At 39.5% G+C, this 26,126-nt stretch overlaps 1 protein-coding gene across 1 annotated transcript in view; it reads right to left on the minus strand.

Moving 5' to 3' along the window:
* Nucleotides 1–9,244: 9,244 nt before the first annotated feature.
* The window catches only part of STK3 (serine/threonine kinase 3), an 87,253-nt gene continuing 70,371 nt past the window's right edge, over nucleotides 9,245–26,126 (minus strand). Inside the window, exon 11 of the mRNA XM_053466776.1 lies at nucleotides 9,245–9,474. Within this exon, the coding sequence (XP_053322751.1) occupies nucleotides 9,316–9,474 (159 nt within the window). The 3' untranslated portion in view covers nucleotides 9,245–9,315. The remainder of the gene's footprint in view (nucleotides 9,475–26,126) is intronic.

Here is a 26,126-nt window from a genome sequence, read left to right on the forward strand (position 1 = left end):
ATGGTCTTAACAGGAGCACATTGAAATTCTAATTTCTCGTCATATATAATGAAGTGTCTTTTTATGCTGTAAAAATATATTGCTATGTATTATACCTAAATGTTAACGGCCGGTAACCTTCCTTTTGTAGGTTGGACTTATATTTTATTTGCTAAACTCAAAGTCGTTTTTATTATGTCTTTTCAATGTTTTACCTGCCAGTGATTTATCATCCATTACGTGTAAGTGAGTGAGATTAACGTTGCAGATGACAAATTTATCATTGCTGATTATATCCTGACACGTCTATGATTAGACAGTTGCTTTCAGTAGAACGTGTTGCTGTTACTCGAAGAAGCCGAGTCTATTTTTAACATGTATGAAACCCACCTTGATTTGTTAATGCAGGCATTTTTACACGTGTAGATGACAGCATTTTCTCCGTTTCTGTTATATTCAATCGTAATTCCCCTCTTTCTCAGTTATATGCTAAAATTATATATTTTTATTTTCAGGACAAATATGTTTTACAGTTTTACCTCTTACAAATTTGAATGCAGATGAGAAAAACAAATTATATTAATAATGCTTATCCTGGGCTTGCCTAGGATATATCCTTTTATGCCAAGGATTTTCATTTGGTAGTTATTGGGCAAATTTGAAAAAGTGCGCGTATTTTCTGAGTTTTTAACTTCAATAGCACACAGATCTCAAAAGTGAAATGTACATAAAAGTGTATGTTTATGAAAGTTATCGGGCCAAGAAATGTCCATTCATTTTCCCATCATCATCCAAAAAAAAAATCTACTTTTCAAACAAACTTAGTAATGCTGCCTTGAATTTCTAAGGATACGTGCAATAATTTGTGTTCTTTAACAATCCCTGAGTATATCGATGCCCGACATGCATATTTACAAACTGACTGTAAAGAGTAAGAGGGTATGGCGGGAGACAACAGACAGCAGGAGCGAGGCTAGAAAAAGTAAGGCAGAGGTCGGTCGGAGTTAACGTTGACATTGTGAGGTATTATTAAACACTCATCTACAGACACCAGACATGCCAGAAGGTTTGTTTTTTCCCCTCAGAAATCTCATGGTGCTGCCACAAATAAGATCAACAATAATCACCTTTTGCCTCTATATCCACTTTATACATGGATCCCGTGAAAGTAATTGCCCGCTGTACAGGACAGCCTTTAGACAAAACTCGGTAAGAGGTGCAGTAGCCAGATCACCGCTCATGGACAGATGTTTCGTCCTTCATGGGACTCGTCAGCATGAGGTTGTGATACTTGCTTAATACTTGAGGCTTGGGGTAGCCAAGAAATACCAATAACAAAAGTTATGGTGGGTAAAGGTGATGGAAACCCTTCCACTTAAGGGGTAGTAGAAGCATTATTAAACACTCATCTACAGACAGAACTGTAGATAACAGGACTGATAACTTGATGATCCCTCCTCTCAACTTCCTAGGTAGGGTTAACCTCAGTAAGAGTTATATAATATGTTCCCCTTGCTGCTGTTGTCACAAGACCTGACCAAACTAAATTTAGTGAAAAGAGGAAGAAATAATTATCATGACAACAAAAATAGGGACAGTCTGATGTCTGGATGTGGCATTGTATGAAAGGTAGAGATTGGTACAGAGGATGGATGAAGGTCATTATACAAGCAGGGAGATTTTGAAGGTCTGTAATTGAGTGAGGGGATGTTGTTAGGGGATTGTTATGAAGACCTTTGTAGCTTTGCAGCCAAAGAAGAAACTGACCGAGAGGGGAGAGGTTAATAGAGCGATCATTAAGGAAGGTACTGTAAGTATGACTGCATATGACTGCTTCTGGAAGCACCATGGGGCAAATACATAAAATTCTAATTTTTTGGGAAATAGGGGCTGAATGAAAAGTCACATTCAGTGGTGATGCTGAGGCAGCGAGAATGTGGTGACATTGAGGAAGACTATCCAACAAAAGATAACTTCAGTTTCCAGAGAAAGAAAATGACACTGAAAAAGTGATCACAGAGGTTAGATAAATACCAGAAGAACAGCGTCACAAAGGCCAATATTGTGAGTAGTTTTGAGAATAGGGAGGTCCAAAGTGTCAGAAATGTAAGAAAGATCTAGAAGGGTAAGTAAAAAGTAGTGTTCACTGGATATGGTGGTAAGTAAATTGTTGGTCACTTGAGTAAGAGTGATTTCAGAGTAGTAAAGATGGCGACATCACGATAGGAACAAGAGTGGATGAGAGAGAACAGGTGAGATTATAGGGTGGGATGAAGATAACAGATGTTTGGGCAAGAGGAAAGAACAGCAGAGACCTCCGGTTATTGGAGCGAACTGGGCCGGTGAAAAGGAACAAAGAGTCAAAGCAGAATGAAGGAGATATTTCACGCTTAAATACGTCAAAAAGTGATCAAGAAATAGATTAGAAGGACCGGGGCAACATTATATGGTTTGTATAAAATGTACAAAGTCCTCACGGAAACAGGTTAGTATCAGATTTGGTGCAAATAAGCTCATGTGCTATACAGTTTCTTCTTTCCCCATCCTCAGGTCCCCCATCCTACAGTGCAGCCGTCCTGTTCCTCCCTGACACTGTAACTTATAAGATGGTGTAATAGGCGGACGGTGTCCCCTACCCTCATCAGTATTAGAGACTCATCACTAGAACTAGATTTCTCTCTGAGTATTGGACTATATACAGTGTGTGTGTGTGATATGTATATATATATATATATATATATATATATATATATATATATATATATATATATATGATATGTATATATATATATATGTACACATTTTATATACAGTGTGTGTGTGATATGTATGTATATATATATATATATATATATATATATGTACACATTTTATATATAATCATAACCTATAAGCAGATATTTTTTTGGTTTTATGTGCAGCAAAAGAGAAATGTAGTTCTAGTGTTCAGTGCTAAAGGTCAGGGTGGAATTGATATTAGACCAAATCAACTAAATAAATCATGTTAATGAGGGAGTCTATGGATATGCCCACATTAAACACATTACTCCCCCCGTCTAGTGAGTGTATATTGCTTTATTTAATGGAATTACATTACAGTATGTTTAATACTTATATATATGTTTGTGAATCAGACAAACTTTAAAGGGTTTGACAATTAGACCTTATATCAAAGTTGATAGAACTAAATATATTTCCAATGTAACCTTTTGTTATTGAAAGTTTATGTATTGAAACTAAAGAGACCAATTTACATTCTTTGAGCTATCTTGGCCGGGAAATTGAATTTCACATTTTATTATTGTTTCTTTAATTGATGCTCTGCTAAGAGACAATGTTAAATATATTTTACCATTTGACCTGCTTACTTTGAAGCCTGGATTTTGCCAAAGGATAATTTGATGGTCGCTATCATTGCTGTTTCTTTCTTTCATATTTATTATCTTGCCTTTGCTATTCTCAGCATTGTATATATCATCTGATCCCATTTATTTCTCTATTTAAGTGACCATTCAATTACCTGTATTTCTGTCCTATAGCCTTCTCCGTTTTGGCTGTGGGTATATGCAGTGGATATAAGAAGGCTTTTTTTCACCCCCTCCCCACACTCAAAGTTTTCAGTTTGTTTTGCAATTGAATTATTCACGTTTTAGGTCACATTAAAGGTGGAAAACGTTCTGACATGATTTATCTTTGTCTCATTCTTTAACATCACAAGAATCTGGCATTTTAGCAGGGGTGTGTAGACTTTTTATATCCACTGTATTTATATAGATAGTTTTTAACTTAATCACAGTTGATGCTGGTGTTAATACTTTACCGTGTATAAATCATAACATCAGACTTTGTGTATCATTGTTGCGGTTGTTGAGTTTTTCAGTCTATTTAATTGCCCAATAAAACACTTCAAAGTACTTTTGCATTTTTATTTTGTTATTTTTGAGAGAGAAAAAATATTGAAAGGGTTTTGTATTTTTTTTTTTTTTAATAACGTAAACACCGTTATTCATAACACATATTCCATGACATTTTATCTGCCACTCACACACAATTTCCCCATTTTCCGGTCTACATCGTGTCTAGGGGCTGCAACGGGATGTTTAGGGGGATCTCCGATGTAGAGGGCCACATTAATGACGTCATAACAAAACACCATAAACCTTTCCTAGCAAGCTGCCTAACGGAGCACCTGAATTGAAATGTGTCTTAAGCCAGGGCTCGACAAATCCCAGGCGCCAGGTCGCCATGGCGACAGAGAATTTTGTCCTGGCGCCTAGGTTTTGTTAGCCTCTTACATCCAGAAAAAATTGTGGATGTAAGAGGCTGAGTCACCACATGGGGGCGCTGTTGCTGTCTGCCCAGAAGTCTAGGCAGACAGCACAGCCACTCCGAGCCCGCCCCCAAGCCTGAGATCACTCCCACGGAGTGAGCCTGTAGGCTGAAAACGCGGTTGCTGGAAAAGCAGCACTCGTGTTTTCAGCTGCCACAGGCAGCCTCAGGGAAGGGGTTTGTGTGTTGATTGGGTCCCCACACAAGTCTGGGGACCTCACCCAACACCCCCCAGCTGCCTGATCGCTCCATGGGAGCGACAGCGCAGCGTTAACCCCTTCAATGCCGCGATCGCGGCATTTAGGGGTTAATTCCCGTTTTGGGGGCTTTGCTGCTGGTGGTCTGCCTGGAAGCCCAGGCAGACCAGCAACAGCAAAAACGAGCCCCCACAAGCCCTTTGATGATTCCTGTAGGCATAGAAGCCTACAGCAGTCATCATAGACTCCCCCCTGCAATAGCTGGTCTATAGACCAGCAATTGCTTCCCAGCAGCCAGAGGCAGCTTCAGGGACAGAGTGAGAGGGTTCTTTGGTCTCCACATGAGTGTGGAGAGCAGCCCCAACACCCCCCTGCTGCCTGATCGCTCCATGAGAGCGACGGTGCAGCGTTAACCCCTTCAATGCCACAATTGTGTATGACACATTCGTGGCATTGTAGGGGTTAACATTTGTCCCCACAAGCTTGTGGGGACTAAATATCTGTCAATGCTGTGCTCCAATTGAACATCAGCATCGAAAGAGTTAAAAAAATGAAAAAAATGTATTTAAAAAAAAAAACAAACAGCACTGACCTGAAAGTCCAGGGTGCTTCCAGGTCAAACTGATGATGATCGGATCCCTCCTGACCAACTGTTAGTTTAAAAAAGTCCTGGCTCCTAACTTTTTTACCTGGCGCCTAGATTCACAACAAATTTGTCAAGCCCTGTCTTAAGCGTAGCATTTGCAGAACGCTAGAGACACCAGCGTCACCACTACTTTCATAACATTATACCAACGCACATCTAGTGTTCACACACAGTGATAATGCCTATGATTTCGTAAGCTGGTAATAATGTTTGTTGTCGGTGGGTCCCCGCACTGCAGGCCAGCAACTCAAAAGCTTATTCTACAGACACCCTACTTGTAATTATGTACAATTTAACACCAAAAGCTACAAAAAGGGACACTTTAATGCAGATTGCAGCAAAACACACCTCTTGCTTGCCAATGCACATGATCGGTCCGCTTACCACCAGCATACTCCAGCATTTTTACATTAGTTATTGGCTGCCCCAAGCATCCAAAACAGCTGTGAAAATCATACAGCAGAAGGGGTGGTGTGCTGCAGCTTCTCCTAAAGGTGTTTTTTTTCTGTCAGCCTAACCACGGATATTAAAGTACTTGATCATGTTATTGGGGAGGGAGTGGGACCTGCCAGATCATATTATGTGCCTGATGGAGGGAGGGCCTTCCAGGTGGTGCTGCGTGCAGATGGATAGCATGTTTTAGATACAAATGTGAAGGGGGGACAGTGAAAGGACAAGATCAATGTGTATATCATCTCATTCTCAGGAACAGCACGATGACACCTCCACATTAAGTTTTCGCTTATCTCTTACTCTCCCCTATTGGGCTGCAGATAGTTGTTAATTGGTTTGGGAAGCTTTTGTAAGGAACTTCCACAGCAGATCATGCTGGCTCTACCACAGGCAACCACTGATCTTAGCTTTCATGTGGTGACCTTTTAAACATAACGTATCTAAAACAATTATACTGATAAACGGAAGAATTTCATTAAGTTAATTTTACGGTTTTTATAGCTAAATTCTTTGTAGATTGCTTGACTTATTGTGAGTTTACAAGAGACATTTAAATCACCACTGAAATTAAGATTCTTTGCCATGCTTTACCAGTCTAATCTGCATCGCAATTAGAAAACAATGGAGACAACACACTTTGTGAAAACATTTTTGTTTTATTTTTACTCAGTACGTGTATATATTAAAACAAATTCTTAGAAGGCAAACTGAGGAAATAGTCCAAAAGTGGTTATCCCTAGCCCCACGTGCTTTTGTCTCTGGCTCATTGAGGGGTTAAAAAGATGCAAAAAAAAAAAAAAAAAAAAAAAAAAAAGGTAAGTGGTGATGAGACACAAATTTGCAGCTTTACATTACAGCATTTTTACCAAATACAAACACCCCAAAGGAAAAAAATTCTAATAAAAGAATTACACACACAACAAAATTCTTACACAAACGTTGTGACACAGCGAAATATACAGTGTATTGAAAGGTTCTCAAGGAAGGCATTATAATACAATATATTTTAACAACCACACACATACAATTCTGAGAGATGGAAATTCTTCATATAACTGGAGACTAGGTGTAAGTTACCTGCAATAATCCTTTTGTTGGTGAATTTATGATACAGTCCAACAAAGTCATAACTCAATAGAAGGTCTGCAGGTTTCAGACATCTGTTCTAGTATTGGTCCCTAAATATAGGGGGGTATAAGTCACGTCAAACTTAGTTTTTATTCACTCTCCTTGGTTTGCTTTACTAGTTAGCTGCATACAGGTCAGATAAACTTATTTGTATAACCTGGTCTTTTAATAATGTATGAAAAAAGTACACAGAAGTGGCCACACTGATTAAGAGATTACCCGGCACACGTCAAGGCACACATTTGATCTGCTGAATTTTATAAGGCAAACGTAAAAGTAAAGAGTTGATCGTCACGTGGCGGCCTCACCTTGCAGATGGTCTGCCGGTCATCTCATGGTCACTTGGATGAACCGAGTGTTCCAGGAAAAAAATAATGTCTGCATGCTAAGTAGACTGACTCATGGAACATTAATTCCCACAATGTAATAGATTCATTAAACAAAGTACTTTTAGTTCCTTTAAAACAAGACCGCTAGCAGCAATGTCACACTCTACATGCTTTCCATAAAAATGACAGGAATTTAGAGGTTATTTTCCAGAATATGGTGAATAGCGATAGTGGCGTCTCTGCTCACAGGGCTGCTTCTTTGGTTATAAAATTAATGGTCCCACGAATGAAACATTCAGATGTATTTATTAAATAAAAGCACCAACTTACAAAATTTAGATCAAGTCATACACAATACGTTCCTTCTTTCTTCTCACTGAAGGGCTGTACACTTAATAGGCAGCGGAGATAGTGCTAATCCTTGTCTTGAACTACAGACACCAGGTGATGGGTGCAGCTTGGTTTAAACAAATTATCGCTTTAATGGGAGTTGGCAGCATAAATATAGAGAACAAATACACCAGGCTAGTAGAATTGGAAGCAAATGCACATTGGAAACATCACCGTGAAGTAACATGTTAAGTACTTTAAGCCTAAGACATAAAAGTACTCTGCATGTTGAGTCACATGGTGATACTACGAGAAGCGTCTTGTCCCAGCACCTTTGCCTTCAAATATCCAGCCTGAATGTATTGTTTTATACTCAATTACACCAGAGGGCCCTTTAATCCAACATTGATACTATTTAACACACACACTGTATGAATAGTCAGCATTTTAATAGTGTAATGTCCCTTGGAATCTTCACAATTCTACTAAAAGCCTATAGGGTTTTTGCTTTAATAATATAATGGACATTTATATGAACTCATTCTACATAAAATAGTTTAAAAAATAATCAAGTAGCAGATTTTGTAAGGAAATGCCTTCATTAAACACTTTTAAGGTAAAACTGGTATTTGCTACATAGAAAATGTCAATAGATATGATAGGGGTGATTAAGCAGATCTTAATCGTCACTGACGCACCTTGTGCAAAATGCCATCGCAGGGAGCCTTGCTGCGGACTTAGAACATAAATTAACTTTCACCTAAAGCTGAGTGGTGTATTAACTACATACTTACCTACAATACCGAATATTAACCAGTAAATGCAATAGTCAATCGAGGCTGCTGTAGATGGAATATATTCCAATCAGGAAAAGGAATGAAGGCCATATACTGATACTAGGCTTTGGGAAGCAGCCCCTAGACCATGAAATTAACACAAACATATGTGCAAGAAACTGTTTCTGCCGCAACCTCTGAAATGGCTATTAACATCAGGGGGTTTATGGGCTTCACTTTTACAAACTGAGGTCCAAAATATACATACGAATTGCACAAAACTTGACAATATAAAAGTGTTAACCTGGCAGGGCGTAAATAATGAAGCACTGTCCACGTAACATGTTCATGTTCTTGTAAACTGTTTTAGGGATCGGTAAGTATGGCTCTTCTGCTTTTGATATGGAATGGGTCGTTATATGGATATTCTGGGGGCCTTTACATTAATTTGCAATACAGTCCAATGATTCAACACAGAAGAAAATAATCTAACAACCAAAAATCGGAAGAATGTAGAGGTTTACCAATGACAATAATCAGGAAATTCATCTGTGTAGTAATCACAAAATAATATTTGGTCTCGCGTGTGCAAAACAAAAACAGATACGAGTAACTTTAAGGCAAATTTACATCTATAGCAAGGATCAAAAACAACCCTGATGACACTGGACAGCAAAGCAACGATTCAAGAAATAAATCATTTTTTTATGTGTGGAAAATGGGGACCTACCCTAAGCTCTGTAACAATCCTTACCTACAACACATAAATAATGAAGCTTATTCAACTACTTGTAACTAATGCCAACAAGGGCACCTGAGGCTCAGCTTTGGATGATGGTCAGTGACAGAGGTCCAACATTGTTCAATGACTCCAAAGAAGGGGTAAAAGCAGACGTGTTAATTTCAGGGTTACATAATGCTTTGTGTGTTCCAGCTACACTACAGCAACGCTGTGTAATTGAGGTTAAAAAAAGAACTAATTTAGACGCAGCTCTGGTTCTACGCGGAGTGGTAAATGAAGCACTGAAAGGTCTCAACCAATGTTTTGATGTAGCTGTGATGTCTTTGCGACCACGGTTTTTATCGAATTCCTAAAAAGTAAGTGTCCGCTAGTGGTTAAGAGTTTTCCCAGAGATAGAACTCCCTCATCAGAAGTTCTGCTGCCGTCGCTTCTTGGCATCCATCGCATCAAGAATGGGTTGCCTCTTTGCAGTGTACCTCTGTCGAAGTTCTTCGATCTCCCTTTCCATCATGGGGTCCAGAGCCTTCAACCTCATCTGCAGTTCCTCAAAACTCAGGTTCTTCAACTATGAATGAAAACAAAATACTTATTAAAATGTGATTTAGACAAGGAAATAAACCACATTCTAAAACACCTCAGGCATGTCTGAGTACAAACATTACATTTTTTGCATATGCTCCATGTTCCTATATTATTCTAGATCGAATAATAAAAGCCATAAAGGAAAAACGTTATAAATTCAATAAACTTAAACAGAGAAGACAATCCAGGTCTGGTTATATTTCCCTTCATATTTCATGCATCAAGGGACCCCCAAATTATTTTTTGTGTTCCTGAAAATAATGACTTCTGTGCAATTACCTCATAATAGAATTTTCCGCTATTCATTTAATAAAGACTTCACTTTAAAGGCAAAAGAAAAAAAAACAATGCAACCCATTTTAAAAATTCTGGAAACGCTCGATTCTGTGTTTTCCAGAGCTTCCGTTTTATAGATTATGATATAATGTCATCCGCGCTTCACAGGCCCGTCACAGAGCGCTTCATGTGCGTGAATAATTGATCTAGAAAATGTCAAACATGTCAAAATAAACCAGTTTTTGCAGCCACTGGAATTATAATATACACATTGTTTAGCTGGAGGCCAACAGCGTAATGGCGGCTTCTCTAACGTGTAGACTTACTCTAGAAAACACAGAAAAGGGTATAAAAACGTAGAGGCTCCAACAATGTTACCCATACATCATCTTAAGCCGAAATACCCGAAAACATAGTTATGGCCATGAGAATGTGCAGTTTTGGTTACTGGCCATACTAGTATTGAATATTTGGATGTGGGTGTATTAAAGACCCAGTATGCCATCTAGTTGTTTGATAGAAAAGCTGATCTAGAGCGTACGGTTTAGATGGGTTATAATCTGTAAACATTTCTGACTCAAAGCCAAATGAAACTATATTAAACTTTAAACATGACATGACCTCTGCAAGACCCTGCAATAGATCTATAATCGGGATGACAAAGAAGTGCGGAAGAAATGCCAGAAACAGAAGCTAAAAAAGCTTTGAAAGCTCAAGATCTATGCCCGACACCCCGGATGTGCAGTTCAGAGCTTTCCGCGCACGATCGCTTACATTATGCAGGAAGCAAGCAAATAGGTCATTTCATATTCTTTTTAGAACGACTGTCTCGGCAAGAAAAGAAAAAAAAAAAAAAAAAAAGCTGGAAGGATTTGGAAGAGCTCCTGGACAGGTTTGTGTGTCAAAAATAAAGTGTCTAGTTCTACTGTATATCCTGTTGCGTGTCCTAAAAACCTACATCTACAAAGAGCACAAAACTATTTTACGGTGATCAACTACCAGCTCCCATTTATTGTAAAATCTCAAGTATGCTATTCTTTTTCAGGACGGTAATTGGGGAAACGGCTTTCATGACGATGTGCCGTGAAGCTGAAGTCGTGGGAGAACAGCATCGTGACACGTATTTAATGGCTGTGCAGCTGATAGGTATTTAGTGTCATATAAATCAACTACATGCAAAGTGAGATAGGAAAATAATAAGCCAGGGCTTGACAAATTTGTTGGGAATCTAGGCGCCAGGTAAAAAAGTTAGGAGCCAGGATTTTTTTAAACTAACACTTGGTCAGGAGTGATCTGATCATCACCGGCCCACTTACTAAACTCACAGCGCTTGACCTGGAAGCACCCTGGACTTTCAGGTCAGTGCTGTTTTTTTTTATTAATTTTTTAATTTTTTTTTTTAACTCTTTCGATGCTGATGTTCCATTGGAGCACAGCATTGATATTTAGTCCCCACAAGCTTGTGGGGACAAATGTTAACCCCTGCAATGCCACGAATGTGTCATACACAATTGTGGCATTGAAGGGGTTAACGCTGCACTGTCGCTCTCAGGGAGCGATCAGGCAGCAGGGGGGTGTTGTGTCAGGTCTCCACACTCATGTGGAGACCGAAGAAGCATCTCCCCTGTCCCTGAAGCTGCCTCTGGCAGCTGGGACTCAATTGCTGGTCTATAGACCAGCCATTGCAGGGAGGGGAGTCTTTGATGACTGCTGTAGGCTTCCATGCCTACAGGAATCATCAAAGGGCTTATGGAGGCTCGTTTTTGCTGTTGCTGGTCTGCCTGGGCTTCCAGGCAGACCACCAGCAGCAGAGCCCCGTACAAAACGGGAATTAACCCCTAAATGCCGCGATCGCGGCATTGAAGGGGTTAATGCTGCACTGTCGCTCTCATGGAGCGATCAGGCAGCTGGGGTGTGTTGGGTCAGGTCCCCACACTTGTGTGGGGACCCAATCAACACACAACCCCCTTCCTGAAGCTGCCTGTGGCAGCTGAAAACACGATTGCTGGTTTTGCAGCAACCGCGTTTTCAGCCTACAGGCTCACTCCGTGGGAGTGATCTCAGGCTCGGGGGCGGGGGCTCTGAGTGGCTGTGCTGTCTGCCCAGACTCCTGGGCAGACAGAAGCATCAGCGCCCCCGTGTGGTGACTCAGCCTCTTACATCCACAATCTTTTCTGGATGTAAGAGGCTGACAAAACCTAGGCGCCAGGACAAAATTCTCTGTCGCCATGGCGACCTGGCGCCTGGGATTTGTCGAGCCCTGTAATAAGCAATACAGATGGAACTACTGAAGGCAGGGTAGGGCTATTGCCCCAGGAGTAGAACATTGGCCAAATCCACTTCCTTCTCTCTACAAATTTCACATTTTGACTAGTCGATGCATTTCAAGCTGTAGGTGGTTATTATTCTGATCAGGTATCATTGCCTTCCATTTAATTCCTTATGTGTGTTTAGAGCAAATGCATGCGGTTTGTTTCCGATATTAATGAGGTTTGTTCCAAATTCCGCCGTGTGTGCCACCCATGGGACTTCTAGAAGAAGGATAAGAGTTTGTTTTTTTCACAAGCATACAAATATTTTCCACTTGTGAGAAAAGTCCAGATGAAGAATGTAAGCACGTATCACACAGAAGTCCCGAAACATAATGGAGATCTAGTATTTATTCCTCCACCTTGGCTGTCTAGCAGTCCTGCATGCAAAAAGGGCACTTGTCTGTCATTAACAGCCAGCATTCAAACGGAATAATGCACCAGGGATACTCAGATACATTGGGTGTTCCTTTCCATCTTAAGAGCAGGAATCTGGTGCAATCTCTGTCTTGATCACCAATTAAGTGTAAATTGCTTTTATCTCAGCTCATCCATTGAAATTTGGTTTGATTTCCTACAGCTACTTACAATCTAGTTTGAAAAACACAAACGCAATTTAGCTTTCTGTTCTTATCCGATGTCATTTATGCTCATTATTAGGATGTGTCTTTACCCCCAAGAGGTAATTTGAACAGCATTTTAAACAGCCAGGATAATTGGCCGAGACAATAACAAATGTGGAAAAATTCAATATACAAACAGCTTATTTTGGAAACCCGTCAGTATGCTTTCATCTCAATTTAATTCGAAGGGTTTAAACTACAGAACTGCTACTGAAATAGACGTGTGTGGAGCCGGAAAGCATCCAGGGCTGCATTAAATGCGATATCCGCTCGCTAGATGCGTTCTGAAGTAGCAGCTGAAATTATTGATCCGCACGGCAGTAACAAAATTTTCAATTCCCATCTTCACACAGAACCCCGGAAGCAACTTTCATCGTATGTGAACACAACAAGATTCATGTTTATGCATTATAAAGTATTTCAAGCCAGGAGTCAACAAATTTTTGATCTACAAGCCAGCATTTTTTTCAGCCATGTTTTATATTCACATATTAACCAACTTAGCACCCAGGGTTTGTCCAGCCTTGTCATACACTAACATCCATTTACACAGTAACACATTACAGTGACAGACACACACTAACATCATACGCTCATAAATACTAACACTACAATAACAGTCTATGCTCATGTACACATGCTAACACCATACACTCGTACATACACTATACGGTATGTTGATATACAGACATGCTAATGCTTACTGTAACACCACACACACACACACGCCAACACTACAGATATATAAAATTACACACTAACACTAAGGACACACACTGAATCTAGCGCTACAATACTGTAGACATACTGACTCTGGCAATATACATTTATACACACACTGCTTACAGCACTATACATTTACACACACACACACACACACACTAATCCTCCTCTCGCATGCCACGTCTCTGCCGTTGCGAATTCGGCACACTATGGCTTCCTGCGGGTGCAAGGTAAAGCGAGTGACGCACCCAGTGAGATTATATAGTGTGCATTACATGACCCCATTGGGCACCTCACGGCACCCCGCTCTCGGACAAAAAAAAACAAAAAAAACCACACAGAACTTGAAAAGTTCCCTTAAAACATAACATTGGCAGATTTAATGCCCAGCCACAAAAAATTAATTACATTAACAAATGTAAAAAAAACCAAAAATACCTTTTAATTAGACACTATCTGATTATTACTGTTAACAGTCTATTCAAATGTGCTAAAAGCTAAAGAAAACCCAGTTTGCATTCAACGTTCTCGTTCCTAAATGTAGATGGAGCCAGCGAAGTAGAAAATCTGCATTATCTAAGTTGTTGAGCCGAGACTTGATGGAAGAAATAATGTTCTCCCAGGGTAGCTTATAATGTGAATGCCTGTCTAAAGTAATATCACTCGCATTTTGCCATTATGTTTTGAAAGATTTACAGTGTGTGGCTTAACATTAAATACAGGCTGGCATTTCAGCTAAACAGAATTAGGAATGGAGAGCTGATAAACCCCGTGAGAAAATGGGACCGAGGCCTAAATAACTGACTTACCAAGGTTGTGATTTAAGATAACGCATTGGTGTGGACCAGTCCCTTCAAAATGCCTACCTTTCATAGTTCACTAAAATGCTTTAAACTGGGACTGTTTTCAGGATGTACGGTAACTATTGTATCATAAATATGCCTCATCTATTTGCCATTTGGAGCAGTCATCTTAAATATCCCAAACACCACTCTTTGTAGGTAGATTGTTCTTCCCCTTTGGTGGGACCCAATGAGACATCAGTGTAGTTGTAATTCATTAAGCAGGTTTTCAGATAACGAGGAGCACCTCATCTGGTGTAGCTAATCGGCTGCAAACGCCCACATCATCAGCATGAAATGTGACATCAGCATGAAACGTGACATCATCAGCACGAGACCAGAGGCTGCTGGAGCAATCAACACGTATGCTCCTGCTAGTTTTCGGACACAAGTAGTTCTAGTAAAGCTCCCAATCGTTGAAAGACATTTTAGGCACAGGAGGGATAAGCAGTGATCTTGATTTGTTAAAAAGTGTAATATATATATACACATGTATATTATATATATATATATATATATATACCGTATATCTTAAGTTACAAGTTAGGCCTCTCAAAGCAATCCTAAAATCATGTTACTGGGAATGACGCAGACACCAGTATATACAGTATATATTTTACACACACATATCCCTGCATGTGCTCCGCAAATAATGGAGGGTTCTAACACCACTGTCAAGCCCAAGCTTCATTTTCATTGCCTCGGACTTACCTTTTGTTTCCATAAATCCAAATGACAAGTAATTGTTTTGTTAATAGAAATCAAATGCTAATTTATTTTATTTTTTAAATCTCAAAACGCGTTATATGAAATACCATTGACTATTGCTTTTTCAACAACAAACTTTCTTTACGCCAGGGAACGTTGTTTATAAAGAAACTGTTTCTAGCTTTAAACGTGTCAAATTGAAATGCACCCGTTTGATTAAGGTAAATACCCTTATCCAAGATGTCTATTCTCCGTGTTATTTTAACCCCTTAATGACAAAGCCCGTACATGTACGGGCTCAAAATGCATTGTTTTCAATGGGTTTAGGAACTGCCCATTGTCCTTAAGGGGTTAAGAGCTACGAATAAAAGATTTTAGTGAACTACAAAAGAGCTAACTGATATAAAAATGAAAACAGCCCATTACTGTCAATCTGTAACAATTACACGCAGCTACTTGACACCCAATAAAAGTCACTTTTTCAATCAGGAGTAATCTTCTCCTCCTGGTAAAATAGCGTTTGCTGCTGCCAGAACTCCAGATACAAAAGCTATTTGTGTTTGTGGCTTTAAATACAAAGACTTGAAGGGTACTGGGGAGAGTGGAAGTATAATACAGCCAAGGATTTCAGATACACACGTAGGTAGCATATATACTATATATAAATACTATACACACATATACATACACACACACTTTAGACTATCTCTATGTATATATTATATTTATTTTTTTTGGGGGGGGGGCTGCGCATTGAAATGTGAGATGGGAGATTTGCCTGGGAAGCCTGGTGATTGGTACTGTCTTTGCAAATTCAGATAATAAAACTATCATCAATGAGGTGAAAAAATGACAGATAGCGTTTCTGCCGCTGTAGTTAATTGTTAACGTGGTTTAAAAGGAACAGTAAGGCTCCCGTGGCACAAGTTTTCTGCCGTAAATGACACACATCGTGGAATTAACATTGTGACCTTGGCATATATGTAAAGGGCAATTTTTGCAGCTGAATTTGCTTGCTTTGAGAATTAGCAGCCGCTGACAGCTACGAATGGTTGTGCTGAAAGAAACAAGTTTTTTTTTTACTAACAGTTTTATATATATATATATTCTTACATATAACTCTATACAGGAACGCTTTCACTGCCATAAAGAATCAGCTCAGTGCGGTGCCCGAGGAGGGAAAGTCACCTAAAATATCACATGATGCAGATCTGATCAGGTCTGCAGATAAAGAAGTTATTGCAATCTAGCCCTGTGTCTTTAATATATATATATATATATATATATATATATATATGTCTACACCATCTGTCCTGTCCATATGCAGACTTGCCTGTCATCTTGCCACATATAAAATGTTACATGAACAATCAGACCCAGACACTAAGAAAGTAAGATATGTATTGTTACTACGGCAACCGACGAGTCTCATTAAAAGGAAAGCAGAGAACGAGCTGAACACTATTCAAACTATCCAACAATGACGAAGCAAAGCATTGTACTGGCACAACACAACTGCACGGCCTCATGCGGACACAGCGGCCAGAAGATTGTTACAGAAAGGTCCGCAAACCATTGAAACCTGGCTCCAAGTGGCCATAAATTCATAAATGAAACGGTTTTAACCAAGTCAAGGCTTCTCCAATACAAGTCTGTCACTTCATGCTTATATCTGCACAATGTCAAAATGATAAAACACAAAAAGATGGTATAGTCTTTCATCAACTGGAAATCGGCGTATAAACTGGATCAGATATTTGTTTAAAATCACCTGGAAACGGTTATTACGAACAAATTCTGGGCAACCTAACATTTTTCACGTATATCTATACCAGCAGAGAGATGAGAGGTCTTAAAATCTAAACACGTCATTCTAGAGCTGCAGCGCCCATATTGTGAAGAATGACTTTACGTGTTTACGTTAGAGCCTTACTGAAAAAGCTCGGCTTTACTTATTTAAATTTACTGATAATAAAATCATTAGATTTTTCAGATTTGTGTGTTTCTTCTCTACAACCATCTCCGATACAAATTAAATTGATTTACTAAGTCTTGTCCAATCATGTTTCACCTTTGTGTAACTCGGTGGAATTCATTTAGAAATTGTGAATTTGATTACAAGGGATGAAGGGATTTTTGGGTGTTTATCCAGCTCTGCATATGCAGCCTGGAAGAGGCTGACCCAACGAGCTTCCTGCTTGTCTAAGCAATGATGTAAGCGCAGTGATTTCACCCTCCAGCTCTGCTGATGTCAGAGACGCATTCCGCTAAAGGGGAATTAATCTGATTTAGCACTTTCCTCACAGCACAGGGACAGGGTTACATAGAATATAACCATGGTAGTGGAAAAAAGGCAGTTTTAGTTAAAATAGTGTTTGATTTTGTTCATCGTATACAAAACTTGAAACGTACCACATACATCCATCTACCATAGCCATAAACCACTAACTCAGTATAATTCCTAAAGAGTGAAAATTGTCGTTTGTTGTTTATGCCTTTTGAAGGGGTTGAAACTCAAATGTATAATCTCCTATAAATAGAGGGTCGTTCATTCTAAGCATGTGTATGGTCTGAAGCGCCCCTTTACTTACAGTAAAGTTCTAAAAGATCCATGTTTCAGGAAAGATCATGTGAAAGTGGTACACAGGGCGATGAATGCACAGCTGGGATACATTACTAAGAAAATACATACTGGCATCAGTAATATTTTATCTAAATCTTTCCATACTTCTAAAAGTATGCTAAGTGCTTCTCGTTATTCCACATTCAGCAGCAAACTATTGTGAAGATCTTCATTTTAGACCAAGCCCTTCAGTATCTCCACCGTGTCTTATTTATAAAGAATTTTCTTTATGGAAAACAGCTCTGGTTGTGGTTCGCGGCGGGCAATTTACGTTAAGCGGTTGTTACAAAATGTTCAGGACGAAACAAAGTTAAAAAGAGTGGAAAGAAGTCTCGATTGTGAGAAAAACAAAGCAATTCTTCAATTCCGTGACATTTTCCGATTGCCAGTTCGTAAGTCTTTATTTATCAGAGAGGCATCTAAAAGGTACTTTCCTCTAAGCCGCGTTTTCAAATATCACACAAAAACACAATTATGATATTCTCTGGTGTTTATTCACTAAAAGGCTGACAAGAGGGTTTGTGTGATGCTTGTGTTTCAGCTCTTTGACTTTACTATACATCATACAGGACCAACCTATTTCACACACCCTTCAGGAGCTGCATTGTTGGATGAATTAATCTGACCCATCTTGCATTGGTTACCTACAGCTAGCCACCAAAGCCTTACTTCTTGTTACATAAAGTAAGACATATAAAATTGCATGTAAAAGCTGGACGGTATTTCAGTCAAAAATTCAGCCTTGGATAAGGATTACAAACTGCTCAACAGCCATGCGCAAGCCATATTGTGAGGGACTGGCGATAATCTCCTACAACTCCGTGCAGACATCGTCTGGCATCCCTGATCTGAGCGCTTGTTTTACCAAAACCAAACTGTATTCTCCAGAAGGAATGCTGAGAGTTGTGATGAAGACGTAGGTGTATCCATAACCTAAGAAGCGAACAAGTGTGTCAGAAGCTCTGCGTCTCTCACTGGAAACATGTCAGAATAAGGATATGACCAGGAAAGATAGCCAATAAAAATGTATCACTAGTCAGTTTCTCCAGTAAATCATACAATAGGCTGTCCTCCACCCAGAACAGATTCTCACTTGTGATATAACTCGTCGGCTGCTCATACCGAGGAACAATAATTCACAGACACATCCGAGAACGAGACACATACACACTCCTACCGTAGGAACTCGCTTTAATTACACCACAGCCAACAAACCGGCTACCGCTGTGCGGATCCTTATGCTTCTAGTAGCCACCTCCATAAAGTATCGCTTGCCAAGGCAGCTCCCTAGGCAGATGTGCAATTTGCCTATATGGTAGAGCTGCCAGATTCAATGTAAAATGTTCTAGACTCTCTTAAGGTAAGATGGGTCCTGGCTCAAAGGAGCTTACAATCTACAAGGTGTATTAGGTCCATAACCCTTACCTGTACCTTTGGAGATCTGGATTCATAAGATGAAAATGTGCACTAGAACTATTAAGCGGTGGCTTAAGCATTTACTACAAACTTACGAGTGAGCTCCTAAGCCCAGTGATAAAAGTCAGTAATAACGAAAGTGAATTTTCCCAAAGTAAACCTGCATTCCTGCATTCCTACCTGCAACGTCCCGATTAAACATGTTCCTGCATGATTTAAATATAAAAGCAGTTCTTGACTCTTTTTAATCATTAAAACATACATGAACTTAACTCTGAAATGTTCCACAAGTGATTATTTTTCTTGCATGTTTTTCATACACACTGGCCTGATAAGTGTAAAACATTACGGCGTGTATGTATAGAAGCACACAATGGAGCTTTATCTGTAAGAAGAAGTCCATCTAAGATTAAGGCATACAACGTTCACACGTTCATTTTTTGTAAAAGGAAGTATACATAGCTAATAAACGGTACTAGCTCAGATAACGGAGCTCGGGGATGAGGCGCTCTGGTGATCGCTGAAGCCGTCTCGCCGCTGGACACAAACGCCTGGTGAAAAAGCATCTACAGAAACAAAGAGCTTGATGGAAGATCAGAGCCAATGAACCCCATCCCAAAAAACAAACATTCATCCTTCTGGGATCTTCTAGTTTTTGACTGTGACACTATAACATTTCTCTTCTTTTGTACTTTGAATTTAAATGTCTCTTTTACATCTACCCTCCGATTTATATCTATTATAATCCAGAAGCCATCAAAAAGATGATCTGAACAAACCTAGCACAAGAACAATGGAGTTCACTGATACAGCATGTGCTTTGTTACAAGGAAACTTTAAACATGTTAATATTACTCTCCAAAAACAAAATATGTATATAATGGTATAAAATGTGAAGTATTAAATTAACATTTTAAAAACTCCTAGGGGGTGTATCATCTGTCACTTCGATTTTTCCAGTTTTCTATTTTTTTCACACACATTTTCAACAAATTCTGTTATTGTACGGAAACCAAAAGCGGTTGTTGATGCGGGGAAGTCGTGAATCAGCGGGGCGACTGTTTCTAATATTTAGCAGAGCTTGTTTTCTGTGCTCTATCACCGAGACACCGATCATTATCACCGACTGCTTGTGCCATGGAACTGAAACGTCTGTAAGGGAGCCAGGCCTTGATTCCTACAAACGCGAGGATGAAATCTGGCTAATGTATTGTTGGGGTTTCTACATCTCATCGCCTTTTCATTTATTCTGGTTTCCTATGTGTGGAAAATGAAATCCTGTTGATGGCATTGTTTCTTTTCATGTAAGATTTACAGATATTTCAGACACAAATAAATATTCACAAATAATAAAAAGCCGCTGTGGCTTTTTATGCCATTTTTTCTTTTTCCTTAAAAGGCTTTGGATACAGAATTTGCATTTTTTTGGTTTGAAACATTCATAGCTGCACAAGTGGGGATACTGAATAAAACAAAGGCAGTGGAGCTGTGGGGAGTATGACTCCCATGACCGTCAGCCATGGAAAATGTAGTTAAGAATAGCCAGACGGCGCAGGGCAAGTTCTCGGGGCAAAATAAACAAGAAGTGTTATGTAAATTGTGTATGTTAATATGTGAAATAATATAATTAAAACGTAATCTATAGGCATGAGGATCATTATTCTGGAATCCGGAAGGTGAGTTTCCCCGTAGAGGTAGATGAGTTTGGTTCGGATTGTGAAAACTTAAAGAAGCCTGAAGAAGAGACCTCTGTGTCCTGAAGCCCTGTGTTTATATTGTTTTAGCAATCCTTTTAAAGGTACTTTTTTCCTCCACCTGACCCCGAAAATGCCTCTAAAGTCTCTGAAATACGCTGGAAGACGGAAGAGCTTTATGTATCAGAAATCATCTCACTTAACAAAAGGACAAGCAATCCAAAACATTAACATTCAGCTGCGTCCCCGGCCGTCCATAAACACTTCAGAAAAACACTCCCCGGGATGGGGGATGACAGACTGCTTTTTCAGGAGCGGATCTCGGCTCGTTGTATTTTAATGTACTGATACTATTTTAAATTACCTGCAAGCAACTGGGACAACAAACATTAAAACATAACAGGAAAGCCTCAGAACGGGAGTTTGAGGAGTATGATTAGAAGCATGGCGTTGAATACTAATGGACTATATCAATTTTCTACAACAAGGACAAAGGGGTTATATCAAAGACAAGAAAATAGGTAAAATGAATAGAAGCCAGGGGCACATAAACACTGCCACTTGAAACATTTATTCAACGTCAATTGTCCAACCGTGGGAAATCGTAACGCCGGGTGCTGCAACGCGCCACTGATAAACCGATGAGCTTCACACTCAACAAAACCAAGAAACTCAGATTCTCGTGGACTGCCGAGTTTACACCGCCCAGAAACCCAAACAAGATGCCCCTTTCTGAGACATCAATGAATGCATAATAAGTGATTCGAAAGGTGTTTGGGGAGGTAACACAAAAACAAATTCTACAACATTTGGCTTAATATGGCAAAGTTTCATGAATCAGGCACAATGTCTCATGGATGGCTACAGTAATAAAATACTAAAAAAATTATATTAAAATAATATTCCGCATTTATTGTACTGAATGTAGTGAAGATCATCCAGGCTTCCATGGGGGGGGGGGTGTTGCCACTCATCTGTGCAACATAACTCCATATTCCAAATGTAGAAAAAGAAGGGTTTTTTTTTCACAACGACGGGCTTATCGCACACCAATCCAGGACACAACCATATCAAATTCAGACAGTAATATTGCAGGAGTCAGAGGCCATCGTATACCGGAAATCTGACACTTAGGTTAGCATGTGTCATAGAAGCGCAGAATGAAGCTGCTAGAAAATGGTGTTACTGTCCCTTTAAGAGATTGCTGCCATTAACTCTCCAAGAAATTGAAGTCTTGAAGATTTATCTTACTGTAAATAAACAACTCGGGCCTCTAACCAATAATGACATATAAATACAGTAACTGGCTCTTAAAGCGAGGATATGACCGAGATGCAGTTCGGGCAGACACTGTTTCAAGGTAATGGCCAAGGTGATGCAGAACGGTGTAGCAGAATGGTGGTGCAGAATGGTGTAGCAGAATGGTGTAGCAGAATGGTGTAGCAGAATGGTCTAGCAGAATGGTCTAGCAGAATGGTCTAGCAGAATGGTGGTGCGGAATCAAATGCATTCAAGCGTGGACCAAGTGCTTTCACCCAGAGGTCTCTGAATCCGCTTAACCAATAAAGAAAACCAGATGCTTCTGTCTAATGGAAAATGCACAGAGAAGAACGTCTTGCTATTAAAAAGAAGTGCACTCCCATAAATAATGCAGAGAATGCCCACTGTGGTTATGTCTTTATGTGGTAACGGTTATATAAACATTATGTGCTATTGAAATCATTTTTGTTCCTTTAAAGAGACAACCCGGTAAAAGAAAATATATTTAAAACAAAAGTGATGTCTTACCAGCAAGATGTATACGGGATTCATATAACATTAACACCTACTGCATATACGTTGACCTAAGACAGATGACGGTTTAACCCAACGTCAATGAATTGTCCCATTACAAAAGCATTTATTTACCGCCGGCCTCTATTACACCCGCAGCATCTGTATTACATGCAAATATCCTCAGATACGGGGATTTCAAAGCTCCCTCCCTGACATCAACCTCCATCACGCAGGGCGTTTGGGCGGTTTTTATAATGCAGAGTAAGAGCCCACGCTCCTGTAACGCCCTGCTTTAAGAAAGGTGAGAAAACCGATTCCCCTAACAGGTTTTCCCAAGCAAATCTGAAATGTCTTTTCCTGGATGTTGAATTGAACGCTTCTTAATAACTTGGCAGCACATGAGAGCAATCGGGGTGCACATAATGCATCTGTTAGCATTAAACACGTGCCCCGAGGCCTCATGTTCACATCGCACTTAATATTCTGTGTAACGGCTCTGATGAGATTATTCTCACTTTGCAATTATTTTTCCATTCATTGCAGGTTATCTGAGGTACAGATCTGGAAAAAAGTCGAGAGCTGAGGTACAGATCTGGAAAAAAGTCGAGAATTTTCACTCAACTGCACTGAACATGTTAAAATCTCACTCTTTAGTTTCTGAGCATACCCAACATTACCTTAAGTTGGGGTTTGTCCAATTGTATGCTATTTACAGGTATAAATGATGCACTACAAAAGGCTCTCTTCCAAACCCCCAATCTGCCGTTTTGAAGAAAAGAAACGCTCCACCACATTGAGTGCAGATATATAAAACCCATCTACCATGTTGCTTCCTCCACCTAAGTGTAAAATACAAGAGACGTATCGAGCATGAAGAAGAAATCTGATCAAATAATGTAATTTAAAAAGTTATAGAATTAACGTCTCAAGGAGATCCAAAATTTTACAGCACTGGCCCAAATCTGCCAGATCAATTGGACAGGCCCAACGCCGTACAGCTCAGGCACACATCTCCCGGGCCAATTAGACAGGCCTTTCAAAGAGTATCGGAGCCAAATATCTTAATGTTCCACCATGTCAACCAGCGCATTAAATACCGAAAAATACTGCAAACATTTTCTGCAACACTAAGATTCAAGTTATTTTTTATTGTAATAGAGAGAAGGAAAATAATGTGATTAGGGGCTGATGGTTTTTATAAGGACAATTTGTTTTGGGCATATTTGTATATTTGTCGGCAGGATGTGTACTGCTTGGCAGGCGTACAACAGATTCACCCAAAACGCCGCTGAATATTTCAAACATATGCTGGAGACGCGCACAACAAATGCTTCTGCCGAGCACGTCATAGAGATGGAATACAAAACCCACTAAAGAATGCAGTGAGAATTCAACTGACTTCATTTTCTATTGTGGATTATTTTGTAAGTGAAGTGAACACTCTTGGGGGGAGTTGCATAGACTTTCTGCTAAATGCACGCAATGTCAATGCATTAGTCCAGAGGCTAACACGCACCCCGAGACCCCTAAGGAGCGGCACTGCTCCCGCCAGATACAGAATGTACCCTCCTTAACAAATCACTTTTGGCTCTTAAACATTTGAATTTTAGCATCTATATATATTCTCCTATATTGCTACCGGGATTTGTCGAGTACTGAGCGACGGAACACAGGTAATTCTCTGAATGATGTCAAATATTAACCTTCACTTGGTGCCCTAAAATCAAAGTCAAAGGTAGTCTTAGCCGTATAGCGTGTTGTACAGAATAACTAAATGAGCCGTTGGGGTTTGCAGTATGCAGAGCATACATCTCTTAGCTAGAAGAAAATCCCTATAAAACATAACACTGTCCCTGGAGACACCCAGAGTCTAGTTTTTATGTAAACTTAAGATGTAGAATACTAACTATGCCCTCAATATGTCTACCTGGATTGAACAAGCACAGAAATAGAATTGTGATATATATATATATATGTATTTAATTAAGAGTTTTTTCCGCATACACAATAAATAAAGATCTGTGTTTGGAATAAAAGTGAGCGGTTCATTAATTTATCTAAACCTCTGTCCAAAAAAAGCAAGAAAATACCCACAGGATTCCGGACACACATTCCCTCGGCTTTCAGTTCTGCTCAGAAATCACAACCCTGTGCGGCAACCTTAAGCCGGGGTCACAACTACCGTGTTTCCCAGCCATTCATGTTTCTAATTTATTTCTTCTGCTCATTATACCAGCGAAAATTTTATGTTGTGGTTAACAGATGGCTCTTTCAAGTTCTGTTACTATTCTAGCATCTTTAGAGGACTGCGAATGAGCAAACTTAAACAGGAAGCTTACTGAAAAAGAGAGGAGGGGGACCTGAAAGATGTGCACATTTGTGCCTCATGCCAAACAATCTGGAAACCATGTCTTCTTGGAACTGGTTCCATCAAAGTGACAGAAATCATTACCCTGGTATTGCTGTAATAAACAGATTTTCCTTCCACATGGTGCCGTACTTGAGCTGAGATCGCTGATATAATGCAGAGTTCATGCAACGCAGAGCTAAAGCTCATTCATTCGATCATTCGCGGTAATCTCTAAAACCTATAAAACCACTGTTACTTTGTAGATCATCGTACGGTGATGTTAATGCCAGCAAATAGAAAATTATGCAGATTTAGGAGTATATTACAAGAGTATCAAGTAATGCCTCATGTAAATGAAAGATTATAATTAGAACATATCATATTATCTTTAATATCTGAGACTTTACTAAATTTGCATTTTTAATAACAGAATCACTTTTTTTTTTAACATTCTCTTCTGTTTTGGCATGTTAAAGTACGCTTTTGTTGAATGTATATTTGAGATATAGCAATTATCTAATTATTACACTGCTCATTCAATTGACAGGCAGCAGCTACCCACCAACTCATCAATGTCGGCAACCTTAAAGGGCAGCTTGGAAGCAGAATTGCAGAGCACAGAGAAACTGAGGGACTAAAGGAAAAATACATGATGAGTATTTAATTCAATTTGTATATTTTTTTTTTTTGCACATAAGAGACATAACCGCTGTGTAAACACTTATCAACATTTCACTGCCAGCATGACATCAGCTTAAAATATTTATCACCTCCAAAAAAGTTGAACATATAATATGCAAATCTTTACTCCCCGCCAGATCTGCTGTTACAGGAGATATTCCCTCTCTGCATGCGTAGCTTAAACGGGGAAGGTTAATCCACGTCCTCCTACGACCTTCCTCTTGTTGTTTAATTGCCATAATCCTCAGGTAGGCATACTCCCAAAACACTTCCATGTTTACTTACACCACATCAGTGGGTAACTGTGTATAATGCCCCCGCCACCCCTGCAATTCCGGAGGTAAACCTACCTGAGGACTACGGCAATTAACAACTGCAGTGACAGATTACCCTTCCCACGGGATAACCGTAGGCATTGAAAGCTTCCCTCTAGCACCTCAAAGCGTAAATCGCTCTGCCTTTCAGAGAGCCTCGCTGTTCTTTTATGGGACCATTACAATTTTTAATCAAAACTTATTGCAGTTTCATCCCTGAATCTCATTTCTTTCATATATAACCTACTGAAAAAAGCGCAGAGGCAATAAAAAGGTATAATAAGGAAATAACCCTAACAT

This window comes from Spea bombifrons, chromosome 5 (genome assembly GCF_027358695.1).
Source record: "Spea bombifrons isolate aSpeBom1 chromosome 5, aSpeBom1.2.pri, whole genome shotgun sequence".
Classification (NCBI taxonomy): Eukaryota; Metazoa; Chordata; class Amphibia; order Anura; family Pelobatidae; genus Spea; species Spea bombifrons.